Source organism: Pelophylax lessonae, assembly GCF_965119305.1.
Source record: "Pelophylax lessonae genome assembly, chromosome: 1".
Taxonomy (NCBI): domain Eukaryota; kingdom Metazoa; phylum Chordata; class Amphibia; order Anura; family Ranidae; genus Pelophylax; species Pelophylax lessonae.
Window position 1 is genome coordinate 504410890 of NC_138768.1, and position 14577 is coordinate 504425466.

The following is a 14577-nucleotide window of genomic DNA, read 5'->3' on the forward strand; positions in this document are numbered from 1 at the left end:
TACTACAAGAGACAACTACCTTGCATTTTTATTCTCGTGCGTGATTGTGTAGGCAAGGGGCCCCAGTGCACTGCATTGCCCAGGGGCCTATAAGGCTCTTAAGATGGCACTGGTGACACCGGCTCCCAGCTGCGGCAACGGTGCTTCCACCTCATCTACTGTAAAACAAGGGACCATTTTGAGTCACGTTGTATCCAGAAAAGAAACCCTAAGTGCCGGTTCACTCTGTTCCGACTTGTCAGGCAACTTGGTCGCCTGACAAGTAACGGTCCATGTTGTGCAATGGAGCCGTTCTAATAGGAGCGACTCAAGTCGCTCCAACTTTGAAAAAGGTTCCTGCACCTTTTTTTTTGGAAAGTCAGAGCGACTTGCATTGACTTCCATTATGTGAAGTTGTTGCAAGCCACGCCGAAGTGCATGAGCGACGGCATTAGTCGCCCGAAGATGGGTCGGATCAGTGTGAACCGACACTAACTGCAGAGGTAGTGTAAACAAAAAAAGCTTGTCATTTATTTTAGTAAAAATATGGTGGGTGTGACATAGATTTTCTTCTTATTTAAAATGTACTCCAAAGACATGCTGGTAGGTTAATTGGATCTTGTATAAAAAAATTGGCCCTACTATATATGTATGAATGTGAGTTAGGGACCTTAGATTGTACGCTCCTTGAGGGCAGGGACTGATGTGAATGTGTAATGTATATGTAAAGCGCTGCGTAAATTGACAGCGCTATATAAGTACCTGAAATAAATAAATAAATAAAAATATACATAGACATTTCATGAAACTTTAGGTCATGAATATTTACGTAAAGTCATGGAGAAGTCATGGAATTTTATTGGTAAAAATGTGTATGAACCCTGCCTGAAGATAATTGAGAGAAAGGGGGCGCCGGTTTGGGCCTTGAAGTGTTCAGCAGTGCAGCAGTATACAAGCAGCTACCTCAGCAACAGTGCTTAAGGGAGCTCAAAGAGGACTTCTTTAGTCAGAAAGCAGTCACAAGCAGGTTCAGTGTTAACAGGCATCGGGCCAGCGTTAACCAGCTTCAAGCCAGTGTTGATAGGCTTTCAGCCAGCGTCAAGTCAGCGAAAAATAGCGTTTTTCAAGTGTCCCCAGTGTTAACAGGCACCGGGCCAGCATTAACCAGCGTCAAGCCAGTATTGATAGGCATTCAGCCAGCGTCAAGTCAGCGCCAAATAGCGTTTTTCAAGTGTCCCCAGTGTTAACAAGCATCGGGCCAGCGTTAACCAGCAACAAGCCAGTGTTGATAGGCATTCAGCCAGCGCCAAACTGTGCATAGTTCAGTTCCAGGAGTATCCCACTCATCCCTTCTCCTATCCAAGTTACAAAATAAATACAAAAACCCAAAGATACTGGACTGGTCATTGTCGCAGTGCTCACACTTGGAGAAACATGCTTAACCACCTCAATACTGGGCACTTAAACCCCCTTCCTTCCCAGACCAATTTTCAGCTTTTAGCGCTGTTGCATTTTGAATGACAATTGCGCGGTCATGCAACACTGTACCTAAACCAAATTTATGTCATTTTTTCCCCACAAATAGAGCTTTCTTTTGGTGGTATTTGATCACCGCCAGGTTTTTTCTTTTTTGGTGCACAAATAAAAAAAGGCATAAAAGTTTGAAAAAAGAAAAAGTTTTTTGTTTAGGTTATAAAATTTTGTAAATAGATACGTTTTTTCCTGCACTGATGAGCACTGATGACGCCGCACTGACAGGCACTGATGAGGAGACACTGATGGGGTGGCACTGATGGGGTGGCACTGATGGGGTGGCACTGATATGCAGCACTGATGGGCACTGATAGGTAGCACTGATATGCAGCACTGATGGGCACTGATATGTGGCACTGATAGATAGCACTGATATGCAGCATTGGTGGGCACTGATAGGCAGCACTGATGGGCACTGATAGGCAGCACTGATGGGCACTGATCGGCGGCACTGATGGGCATTGATAGGCGGCACTGATGGGCACTGATGGGTGGCACTGATCGGCACTGATGGGCACTGATAGGCAGCACTGGTGGGCAATAATGGGCACTGGTGGGCGGCACTGATAGATGGCAATAACGGGCACTGGTGGGCAGAACTGATAGATGGCAATAACGGGCACTGGTGGGCAGCACTGATAGATGGCATTGGTGCGCAGCACTGATAGGGGGGCACCACTGGCAGGCTCTCTGAGCCCTGTTTGCCATCCCTGGTGGCCATGGTGGGCATCCCTGGTGGTCATGGGTGGGCATCCCTGGTGGCTCTAGTGGCATCCCCTCCCCCCAGGGCTGCACTGGTAATCAATCATCTGATTACCAGCACAGACCCCCCCTGTGATCAGTGAGTAATTAGAAATACTCACTGATCACCCCAGCTGCAGAATTGATCCTCTTCTCTTCTCCTCACTGACAGGATCTGTCAGGAGGAGAAGAGATCGAAGCCGTTACAACGGCTGTATTGACATTACATGACGGCTGTGATTGGTCACAGCGGTCATGTGATCAGGAGGGCCAATCACAGGGCCCTCCTGCCGAGGCTTGTTGCTCTGTGTCCTAGGGACACAGGCACATCGAGATCGCGCCGCTGCGCGTGCCCGCGGAGGCGCGATCTCTCTCCTTCTGAAGGACGTTCCGGAACGTCCATTCAGAAGGACGAGACTCCCACCCGGCCGTATATGTACTATGGCCCGGGTGGGAGGTGGCTAAAGTGGAGTTCCACCCTAAATTTATACTTAACTCCATCTTCTCGCTCCGGGTCACCTGAAAAACAAATGGATAATCGCAATTTTTTTTTTTTTTTACTTACCTCGTATAGAAGAATATATACTCACCTTACTTCCTTCTTCCTCCCCTCGGCGGCCACGGCGATTCGTCACTTCCTGGGTTTGCAATGATTCCTGGGAGCTGAACGTCATCGCTCCCAGGAATCAATGCGCCTGCACCGGCCCCGCCGTCACTTCCGGTGCGCACGCGTCATTCCCTTCTAAACAGCTTCTGGGCATGCCCAGAAGCTGTGGAGGGATGACGCGCGCACACCGGAAGTGACGGCGGGGCCGGTGCAGTGCATCGTGGGACCGAAGAAGAAGGAAGAGGACGCAGAAGAGGATCGCGCTGGCTTCAAGCTGCCCACACCTGAGATGGCAGCGATGGACAAGACTTTTTCAAGGTAAGTATTTCTCCTAAAAGGTAAGTGCAACCCGGGACAGATCAGAGGCTAGACATTGTGGAATGCACTAGCCCTGACTGTCCTGGGGGGTATTTTTATTAAAAAATGTATTCCCAGGGTGGAAATCCGCTTTAAATGTGCTGTTGATGCTAGCGGTAACCCAGGGGGACCCATATTCAGCAAAACGGCTGAGAATTGTGCTCTATACATATATATATGAGTAAACTTTAGCTTTAAAGAACCTATAAAATATTAGCATTCGGGTATACTTTTCCTCATAGCTGATTGAATAGGTATCTTGGAATAAACTGAGGCAGGCATGTGAGAGCAGACAAGGAAAGAGAAGGTTAATTGTGAGGTGGGTGAAGGCGGGAAGAGCGAGCAGAGCTCCTCCCTCACCCTTGCAGATGCCAGGGGGCACACGCCAGATGGGTACAGATATGATTGTGTAAAGAGAGGAGGGGATATGTAGAGGAGGAGGAGGGGGAATAGCAGAGTGTCTGTGAGGGAGGGAAATGGAAGAGGTGACGAGGGGTCAGAGTAAATACGGATATGAAGTTAAAGACAGACAGTAATATGTAGTGATGAGACTGTAGCGCGCCGTATGAGCGCTCGGCCGGTGAACACCTCTCCTCACACATGTAGCAGACAGTATCTAAGTACTAAGACATTTCATCCATTTGTATGAGGAAGTGAAATGAGGTGATTGTGTCGGCGGAGTATGTCTGTGTGCGGGCAGTGAGAGGAGAGGAGAGCGTGTCTTTATTTTAGGGTGCTCCTTTATTCCCTCTCCCCTCCCTCCCTCCGGCCCAGTAATTCCCCAGTTGGAGCAGCGGGGAGGGCAGTAGAGGATCTCACAGTACTATGTTACTCAGCATTTCATTGCCAGCACTGGGGAGAGCAGACAGGGGCACTGACACCCGCCTCTGATACAAAGGAGCTCTGATGGCCAGCTCATCACCTCCTATCCCCGGACCTAGGAGAATCTGCCGCATCCCGGAACATGCCCGCTTCATGGTGAAGGAGGTGTGATTGTGGTGAGGACGCCGGATCATGGTAGGTGACCGGGGGTCCTAATGGGGTGGGGTGTCTGCTGGCCCTGGGACACCGCTCTCTTCGTGGGTGGGCGCCCTATTTCCCGGGAGGAGAAGCGAGGAAAGGCTTGCCCTTATATAATACCGCCGTGACCCCCTTTCACCCCGGCATGTCTGCCTTTAGCAGGGGGGAGGAGGGGAATTTAGGACAAGGGGTGGGGAGAGATGGCTTTAACAAACGAGAATTTGGAGTTGGTTAAAAAATGGCCGCGTAGGAAGGGGAGGACCCAGGGCGGACATCGGGATGAAGTTGGAAGTGAAGCGCGCAGAGAGAAGGGAGAGGGGCACGCCTGACTGACTGACTGCTGTCCCACAATAAAGAGGCCGACCAGCCGCCTCCCTACCACAGCTCTGCACCACTCAGTGTAAACTTAGCGGGAAGTTACAGCACAGCTCTGTCCTAAAAGTGCCATTCACCACAGGACGTCCAGGCCAGGAGCTCTACCATTTACCACTGTACACCTGGCAGGTGACACAAATGCCTACCACTGACAAAGGGACACCTACTACCCTCTACCGCTGCACACCTGGCAGGTGACACAAATGCCTACCACTGACAAAGGGACACCTACTACCCTCTACCACTGCGCACCTGGCAGGTGACACAAATGCCTACCACTGACAAAGGGACACCTACTACCCTCTACCACTGCGCACCTGGCAGGTGACACAAATGCCTACCACTGACAAAGGGACACCTACTACCCTCTACCGCTGCACACCTGGCAGGTGACACAAATGCCTACCACTGACAAAGGGACACCTACTACCCTTTACCGCTGTACACCTGTCAGGTGACACAAATACCTACCACTGACAAAGGGACACCTACTACCCTCTACCACTGTACACCTGGCAGGTGACACAAATGCCTGCCACTGACGAAGGGACACCTACTACCCTTTACCACTGTACACCTGTCAGGTGACACAAATGCCTACCACTGACAAAGGGACACCTACTACCCTCTACCGCTGCACACCTGGCAGGTGACACAAATGCCTACCACTGACAAAGGGACACCTACTACCCTTTACCGCTGTACACCTGTCAGGTGACACAAATACCTACCACTGACAAAGGGACACCTACTACCCTCTACCACTGTACACCTGGCAGGTGACACAAATGCCTGCCACTGACGAAGGGACACCTACTACCCTTTACCACTGTACACCTGTCAGGTGACACAAATGCCTACCACTGACAAAGGGACACCTAACTCTGTTTTAACTGCCCTATGGCAGTTTTACTGCTACAGGGTGGCAGCCGTGCGCCGAATCACGTATATATAATAGCGCTTTTCCACTGCATGGAACCGAACGATTCGGCTCGCTTTTGTGCTTTTCCACTGCTGGTACCGCATGGTACGGTGTAGGAATGGTTCGGTATGGTACGGCGGCGCTTTTCCACTGCATGGAACCGAACGGTTTGGCTCGCTTTTGTGCTTTTTCACTGCTGGTACTGCATGGTATGGTGTAGAAACAGTTTGGTACAGTACGGCGGCGCTTTTCCACTGCATGGAACCGAACGGTACGGCTCTCTAAAACAGTACCACCTCGATTGGGGTTCCAAGAGGTACCATACCGGTACCATATCCCACAATCCTTTGCATGCAGTCACTACTAGCCACTGATTGGTCAGAGAATCTCACCACCCCGTTGTTATCCCACCCACTTAACTTTAGTACTACTTTAGTGGAAAAGCAAACCGTACCGTACCGAACCGAACCGTTCCAACACCGTACCATGCGGTACCAGCAGTGGAAAAGCGAGTAGAGCCGAGCCGGTACTTGCAGTGGAAAAGTGCCATAAATGATCCTGCATTTCCAGTATAGGGAGCGCACATGAACACAGCCAAAACCAATAGGCAGGTGCCGGGTACTCAATGCCCTCTGGCACCCGCTGATCATCAAGGCTGATCTCCGTTCTGAGGTGGGAAGGGATGCAGTTTTTGTCCCTGCAAAGCTAGGAATAAAATCATTCTCTTCCCCTAGTAAAAGCACCTCAGTATAATAATACACAGGCTAAGCACAACCCTTTGATCGCCCCTAAAATGAACCCCCTTCCCCCAAAACCATTCTCCTGTGCTCACAATGGTTAAAAGGTAACTCCACTTTCATGGGGAAAAAAATAAATACAGAAAAAATAATATAGCGAATACAATTTTGCGACATAAGTCATATTGTAGTTGAATGCTATTAAGAACTACCTTTCCTTTTCAATCTGCAGCTGTTGTAGTTTTCTGAAAATGCAATGCAATATGGCTACCTGGAGCTGTTCTGTACACAGAATGTACACTGACCACACCCCAGAAACATCATTTCCTGCTTGTGTGATTGGCTCACCAATTTTCCCAGAAGTCTGCCTAAGATACAAGTCAAATTTCTGGCATCCCCTGCAATAAAAATGTCATTTTTGGTGAGATACTCCCAATAGAAACACATCTAAAGGGATGCAGGCCCTGCAGTTTTCCCCTTTAGTGCTCTGCAGCTGCACCCCTGATTGATAATTATGAAACCACTCCCATTAGACCCACTCAGCACAGAGGCAGAAACAGGGATTGCTTCAGAATAACAAAGGTAGGAACCTGCAACAAAGGTTGGTATAATCCTTGCGATGTACATGGATCACCCAGAGGGGAATGTTTTTTCCTCAACAAAAGTGGAGTTACACTTTAAAGCAGACCTCCAGTCCCCATTATCAATTTTTTTTTATTATTTAAATGCTCCTCCATGATTGTTAGTACTACTACATTTTTATTTAGATACTGTCCTCACTGCCTCACTCGGAAGCAGGCAGGGGCCATCAAGGGTGTGGGCATCTGAAGCCCCCTAATTTGTACTTCCGGGATAAGGTGCAGCTGACTACCCAACATGCACCTCCCGATTCTATGCCCGTGCGGTAATGCCACTGCGCGGCTTTCTCTCTTCCTGACAGGTTGCCATAGCAATGGCAGTGTCGGCGTAAGTTCTCGCCCCGATGCTTTACAACCTGTCAATCAGGACATCCCAGTCCTCCAGTTCACTTAGTGTCCGGTCTGGAAATAACACGAGATTTCATCACTAGGCGATTCACAAGAACTGCTGGAATACATGATGCCGCTATCCCAGGAGCCCTTGCAAATCGCACCTAGGCTTGCACAGCCAGAAGAAAGAAAAAAGGTATTTTTTTACCATAAAAAAACAAAAATAATTACATTGATAAAAGCATTTTTAAGGCTCCGTTCACATCTAGGCGTTTTGGGGCGTTTTTGGGGAGTTTTTCTGCTCTAGGATCAGCTCTCAAAACGCCCAACAAGACAAATCCTATTCATTTCAATGGCCCCTGTTCACATCTGAGCGTTTTGACGCTGTAAGCAAAACGCCCAACGCTCAAAAAAGTACATGAGCTTCTTTTTGGGCAGATTACAGGCGTTTTCCATTGGTTTCTATTCAATCTAAAAACGCCTGCACAAAAAATGCCTGTAAAAACGCCTGTAAATCACGGTAAAAATCGCGGTAAAAAACGAGCGAAAACGCTACGCTCAGGTGTGAATGTAGCCTAAAGGGGGCAACTTACATAGCAACTATATAAAAATGGGTGGAACTCTACTTTAACCAAGAGGTTCACAGTGTAAGGATTTTTTCTCTGCATCATAGGTCTTACTGCCCGTTTAGAAACAATGGGTATCCTTGTAGGGTGAAAGACATAAAAAAAAGGAAGCACCAACCTAGTACATTACCTCCATAAAAAGAAATTTGAAAACTAAAAACATCAATAGATATGCTCACAAACACATATTGTCTAAATACGTCATAGCAAGTGGGACCAGTCACTTTCAGGTCTGCTGTAGTCTATCGATACTGTGGAAAGACCAGGCGGTGTCCGTGATGGCTGACGCGTTTCAAGGACAAATCTTGTTCCTCAGAGCCAGGGTAGTGAATGCTTACACTGTGTACCTCTTGGTTGTTTTTACTTTTCAAATACATTTTATGGAGGTAATGTGCTTTTCCTTTTTTGATGTCCGTTAACCCCTTCCCAGTACTTTATTAGTACAGTGCATATTTTTATCACTGATCACTGTATTAGTGTCACTGGTTCCCGCAAAGTGTCAGAATGTCCACTGCAATATCACAATCCCGCTATAAGTCGCTGATCGCCACTATTACTTGTAAAAAAAAGAAATAAAAATAGCCAATGGTTTGTAGATGCTATAACGTTTGTGCAAACCAATCAATATACACTTATTGGGATTTTTTTTTTACCAAAAACACATAGCAGAATACATATTGGCATCAATTTATGAAGAAATTAGATTTTTTTTTCAATATTTTTCCTTTAAAATTCTTGGTCTTTTTTTGTTTATAGCGCAACAAATAAAAAAGCAGGGGTGAGCAAATACCACCAAAAGCTCCATTTGTGGGGAAAAAGGACATATATTTTATTTGGTTATGGTTTCGCACGACCACGCAATAGTCAGTTAAAGTAATGTAGTGCCGTTTTGCAAAAAATGCCCTGGTCAGGCCTGAAGGGGGGGGGGGGGGGATAAATCTTCCAGAGGTCTAGTGGTTGAATCCGTTTTGATTAGGAAACTATTTTTACCCTTTTTTACCAAACAGAACCGCTGTTAGCACTCAAGAGACCAACAGGCAAAAGCCCCGTACACACGTAGCAATTGTCGGCCGTAAATATTCGGCCGCCGGACGATCGGCCGATTGTCGGCTTGTTAGTTTGATGCTTCCGACAACCGACAGCGACTTTTCGGCCGAACAGAATCTGTTGTGCAGGCATTAAAATTTTTCTTGGCCAACACCAGAACGGCCGATTGTTCGCCAGTCAGTACAGAATTCGGCCGACAAACAGCCGATTAGCAAGACTGGGCATGCTCAGAAAAGAAAAAACACACGGAAAGTTAACCATCACATGACATCACTTCTGCAGTCAGCTGTTGTTGGCCGTCAAAATTCATGTGCAGTCTTTTACAGTTTTCAGCCGACAGGACAGCACCGGACAAAAGACGGCCGATCGTTCAGCCGACATTCGGTACGTGTGTACGGGGCTTTAGTCACCAAGACTCAAACAGCGGTATCTTACAGCAACCAAATAGCAGTCTACCAACCACCATGCACCCAGAAAGTGGACAAGATTACCCTATAAAGATGGCCCTTCAATACCAAGCAGAACCATTGTTAACCAATGCCAGACCAACATGCTTAGTCAACAAGACTCAAGCAGCAATATCTTACACCAACCAAATAACAGTGGACAAACCACTGTCCACCCACAGATATTCGGCGATATTCGGCGGACTGCCATGAGGCAAAATAACAAAGGGGAGGGCAGGAGGTCAGAAGATCCAAAAGGTAGGCTGAGGGGAATCCAGAATGAGGACAGACCTGAGGTAACTGCTGACCCTGCCCAGTTACAGGAGAGGATATACAAATGAAATGTTACATACATTGGCCAGCTGTTTCCCGCCAAAATATCTGTTGCCTATCCAGAGCTCAGCCCTGACTGAAGTTCTGCCCAGCAGCTGAGGTAAATCCCCCCATGTTACAGCAGGCAGCTTGTAACATGGACTTAACTGTCACTAAGAATAGAATGGATTTCAAAACAAATGGGTGATAGGAGTGACAATCCCATGGGGGCCACTTTTCCAGTTTTTTTCTTTCATGGCCCTGACATAATGTGCTAGTATGCACTGCATGTTAGAACATTATGGCAGATTTACGTTTCAAACAAAGCCCTCCAGTGGCGCACTACAGCTGCTGCCAGTGCTTCCATCTAAGCCCATGCTTCCTTCAGTGTTCATAGGCTCCAGGCATTGACATCATTCCCACACATGCACACGGGAGTCACTATCGCGCCATGGTGCTCTGCATTCATAGTGTCACTACGCATTGCGCCAGTTACGTCATCAGCTATTGCCAATATGAGTATCTCCTAAACGGCGCACATTTAGGAGATATTCATTGTACCTACTGGTAAGTCATACTGTAAGCTTACCTGTAGGTACGTTTAAAGCAGTAGTTTACTACCACTTTAAATTAGAGTTCCAGGATAAACCTAACTACTCCTAAAAATGTTCTCTTCCACCTTCTAACACTTATGCTGACTAGTCTGCTCCGGTCTCGTCACGTGATCTGGTTCCCCTGTGCAGGGCAGAGGAGGGGACGCTAACAATTGAAGGCCATAGGAGCCTATGGGTAACATCATTGCTCCTCGCATTTCCAGGTGTTGTCAGCGCTCTCTTCTGGCTGTCAAGGGATCACATGACTAGACCGGAGCAGCCTGAAAGAAGATAAGTATAAACATTTGTCTAAAGGTTCATTCCTATCAAATGCAGTGGGACTGCGCAAAAAGCCTTGTCTTCTGTGTGCCTGGTTCACCCTCACTGCGTTGTGGTGTGTTCTGAAAAAAGTACTGCATGTAGTACTTTTTAGTGCAGTAGAGTGCGAGGCAATCCACCGCATCTCACCGTGTGGCAGGTAGTTGAGTGCTCATGCAAATGCTGTTGAGTAACTTCTAGTCAAGCAATTAGCTTTCCTGCATATATTCACACAGGAAAGCCTTACTTTGAGGGTTCTTATTTTTAACTGAAGCCCTGATGAAGGGAGAGATCTGCACTCTCTGCACAGCCAGCGATTGCAAAGTTCATCCAGCAGAGATCAACGCAGGTAATCACTGGCTGTGCATAGAGCCGTGAATAGCTACAGCTACCAGCGACCTATTATTATAGTGAACCGGCAGAGACTGCACCTGGCTGCTGAGATCCATAGCATGAATCTCCAATTCCTGCGGCTACAATTCACACCGGTTCTTATCGCCCCTTTGAATACACTCTTAAAAGGCATGTATATACGTGCAAATAAGCTTAAATAAAAACACCTGAAAATCACTGCTCAGATGTGAAGGTCAACTCACTCTATCGAGAAATACAGTGTTCCCGTCAAAAATACCATCAGTTTGACTGACCCATTTTCAAGCCATGTTGACATTATTACATGAAAGCCAAAAAATACAGATATCTTGTTCTACTACGTAAATCAGTGTAATGGGTAAAAGATTGCAATGGGTCAGAACACGCGGGCACCACAAGAGAGCAAGTTTTAAAATTACCATGGTGAAATCTTCAGCTTTAGTTGCACCTAAGCAGTGAACCTTAGAATGGGGCACGTCATTGCACCCATCCTCGGAAAGGGTGGCTTAAGGCTCATGCAAACAGCTACTGCGTACAGTCTCATATAGACATCAATTAGGAGGATGAAGCTGTATGTAGGTATGTACCAGTGGTTGCAAAAAGCACACACATATGCACGGATATATGCATCAAACACAGACTTTCTGGTGCATACCCATGCACAACTGTATTGCATTATGTAACTATCTTCTAATTAATGTCTATGGGCAGTGTTAACTCAGGTTCTGGATGCTCTTCAGCCCCCCTTACGACTGTGTGCATTACCCCTTAGGCCTCTTTCACACACGGAGTCCGTCAGGCGGACTCCGTTTTTCTCAGCGGGGAGTCGATCCGCCGATCCCCCGCTGAGAAGCCGGATGACAGCTGTGTCTCCGCGCTGTGTGTGGAGACACAGCTGTCAGGTCCCCATTCTCTATGGGGGAATCGGATGGGAACGGACCATCTGTCCATTCTCATCCAATCCGATCTGCCAGACGGATGGAAAATAAGGTTTCCATCTATCCGGTTTTGACGGATCAGATCGGATGTCAGTGGACATGTCTCCGGTGACATCCGATGCCCCATAGGAATGCATGGGGCGTCCGTTCAGATCCGCCAAAAAAAACTGACAGGCGGATCTGAACGGACTCCCTGTGTGAAAGGGGCCTTAGACCAGGGTTTCTCAACCAGGGTTCTGTGGAACCCTAGGGTTCCTCCACAGGTTGCTAGGGGTTCCTTGAGCAATGAGCAATTTCTACCACTCACTTAGGTTCCCATTGACACCTTTGATCATTTTAGGTATCTGTAGGTGGGTAATTCTTCCCAATGACCATCACAATAATGCATTATGAGCTGTAGATATAGTAATTTTTATCAGGGGTTCCCTGAAAGAGGAAAGTTATTTTAAGGGATTCCTGATGTTGAAAAGGTTTGGAAAGCCTTCCTTAGACCCTTTTCACATGACAGGTCCAATTGGGTCCGCCTGTCCATTTTTCAGGTGGACCCGATCAGACCCTCCATTCTCCTCTATGGAGCAGCAGATGTAAATGAACTTCTGTCTGTCAAGACAGATCCCCTGTTCAGAGAAATGGATCTGGCCCATGTGAAAGGAGGCTTAGGCCCCTTTCACACTTGCGGACCGTTCAGATCCGCCCATCAGTTTTTCAGGCAGATCTGAACGGATGCCCCATGCATCTCTTTGGGGCATCGGATGTCAGTGGAGACATGTCTGCTGACATCCGATCCTGTCCATCAAATCCGGACGGATGGAAACCCTATTTTCCATCCATCTGGCGGATCGAATCAGATGAGAACGAACAGGCGGTACGTTCACATCCAATTCCCCCATAGAGAAGAGCAGGGACCTGACAGCTCTGTCTCTGCACACAGCGCGGAGACAGAGCTGCCATCCGCCTGCTCAGCGGGGGGATCGGTGGATCGATCCCCCACTGAGATAAACGGAGTCCGCCGACGGAGCGGCAAGTGTGAAAGGGGCCTTAGGCTGATTGTCAAAATTGGCAGCTAAAAATCATTTCCTTTGTAGCTGAGGCAGTAAGATGCCACTCCTATCGCTTGCAATTGAGATTCAGCAGCCCTGTGCCTTGTTCACACCATACAAGTGGGTTGGGGAAAAATGCTGCACAATGCACCAAAAGCAACTATCAAAATTCAAACAAAAAGATATTAGTTTTTTAACCCCTGAAAAAACCCATGCATGATTGGCAACATGTATCAGTAAGCAAGCCTTTTCTGTGCATTGTGGTGTGAACAAGCCCAGAGCCATTCAGTTTTACTATTTTACATAGTACAGTTTTAACTTGCTACCAGGAGATGGTAGCCTCAGCATTCTGCTTCTCCTTCATTGTCCAGTCACAGGCTAGGGATAAGATGAGGCCAGTGACTTTGTTGTGGTATCTGGCAGGCTATCTGGATCACAAGACTAATTGAATGCAGGTACAACATTTCAGGGGAAATTTACTAAAACTGGAGAGTGCAAAATCTGGTGCAGTGCTGCATGGAAACCAAACAGTGAACAAACTGAATTTAGAAGCTGATTGGCTACCATGCACAGCTGCACCAGATTCTGAGTGCTCCAGTAAATAAACCCTTTCAAGTGATTGTAAAGTCTCATTTTTTTTTTTTAATAACAAATTATACTTACGTCCTGTGCAGTAAATTTTGCACAGGGCAGCCCAGATCCTCCTCTTCCCTCATTGCTGCTCCTGACACCTCCCTCCTATCGAGTACTGCTGTGGGGGCACCCAAGCCAAGCTGCAGCTCTGTGTGTCTATTCAGACACGGAGCTGTCGTTCGGCCCAGCCCCCCTCTCTGCTGATTGGCCAACTGACTTTAATTGGGAGCCAATGGCACCAGGTCTGTGTCCCAGGCAATCAGGAGGAAGAGTCCCAGTCGGCTGAGGGACTGGTGGACATCGCTGGAGAGAGACGGGGCTCAGGTAAGTATTAGGGGAGGCTGCTTCACACAGAATCCTTTTTATAATAATGCATAAAATGCATTAAGATTAAAGAAAAACCTTCTGACTTTACAGTTCCTTTTATGTACTTGTATTTCCATTGTATATTTCACTGATAGTCTAGAGCAGGGGTTCTCCAAACTGCAGCCCATGGGCCGGACATGTCTGTCCTTTGGGACACTATTCTTTCCATTGACGCCAAAGATGGAGCACTATTTATCCCACTGACACAAACAATGGGGTACTATTCCTCTCACTGACACCAGAGATTGGGAACTAATTCTGCCACTGACACCAATTATGGGGCACTACTCCTCACACTGACACCAATGATATCATTTTTTTTACTCCCACTGATCACCAAGCATATGCATTGTTTACTCCCAACAATGCCAGGGCATTTTCTGCTCTCACTGGCCACTTTCTGCCCCCCTTATAGTTTGAAGGACAATAAACTGGCACTTTGTTTCAAAATTATGGAGGCCCCTGATCTAGAGCAGTGGTGGCCAACTTTCTTCATAAACGTGGATCAAGTTGTCACCAAAGGGCTGTACGTAATATTCAGTGACATTAATAATACTACAGACAACTGTCAGAGACTGCAGACATATAACAGGAGAGGGTCGCTCATTCATGCTCCCTGCAGCCCCCTTAAAAATAACTTAGACTGC

General features: G+C 47.3%; 1 protein-coding gene across 1 annotated transcript in view; it reads left to right on the top strand.

Moving 5' to 3' along the window:
* The first annotated feature begins 3998 nt into the window (after window positions 1-3998).
* NFIC (nuclear factor I C) overlaps window positions 3999-14577 on the top strand; it is a 272434-nt gene continuing 261855 nt past the window's right edge. The window contains exon 1 of the mRNA XM_082243286.1: window positions 3999-4234. Within this exon, the coding sequence (XP_082099412.1) occupies window positions 4232-4234 (3 nt within the window). The 5' untranslated portion in view covers window positions 3999-4231. The remainder of the gene's footprint in view (window positions 4235-14577) is intronic.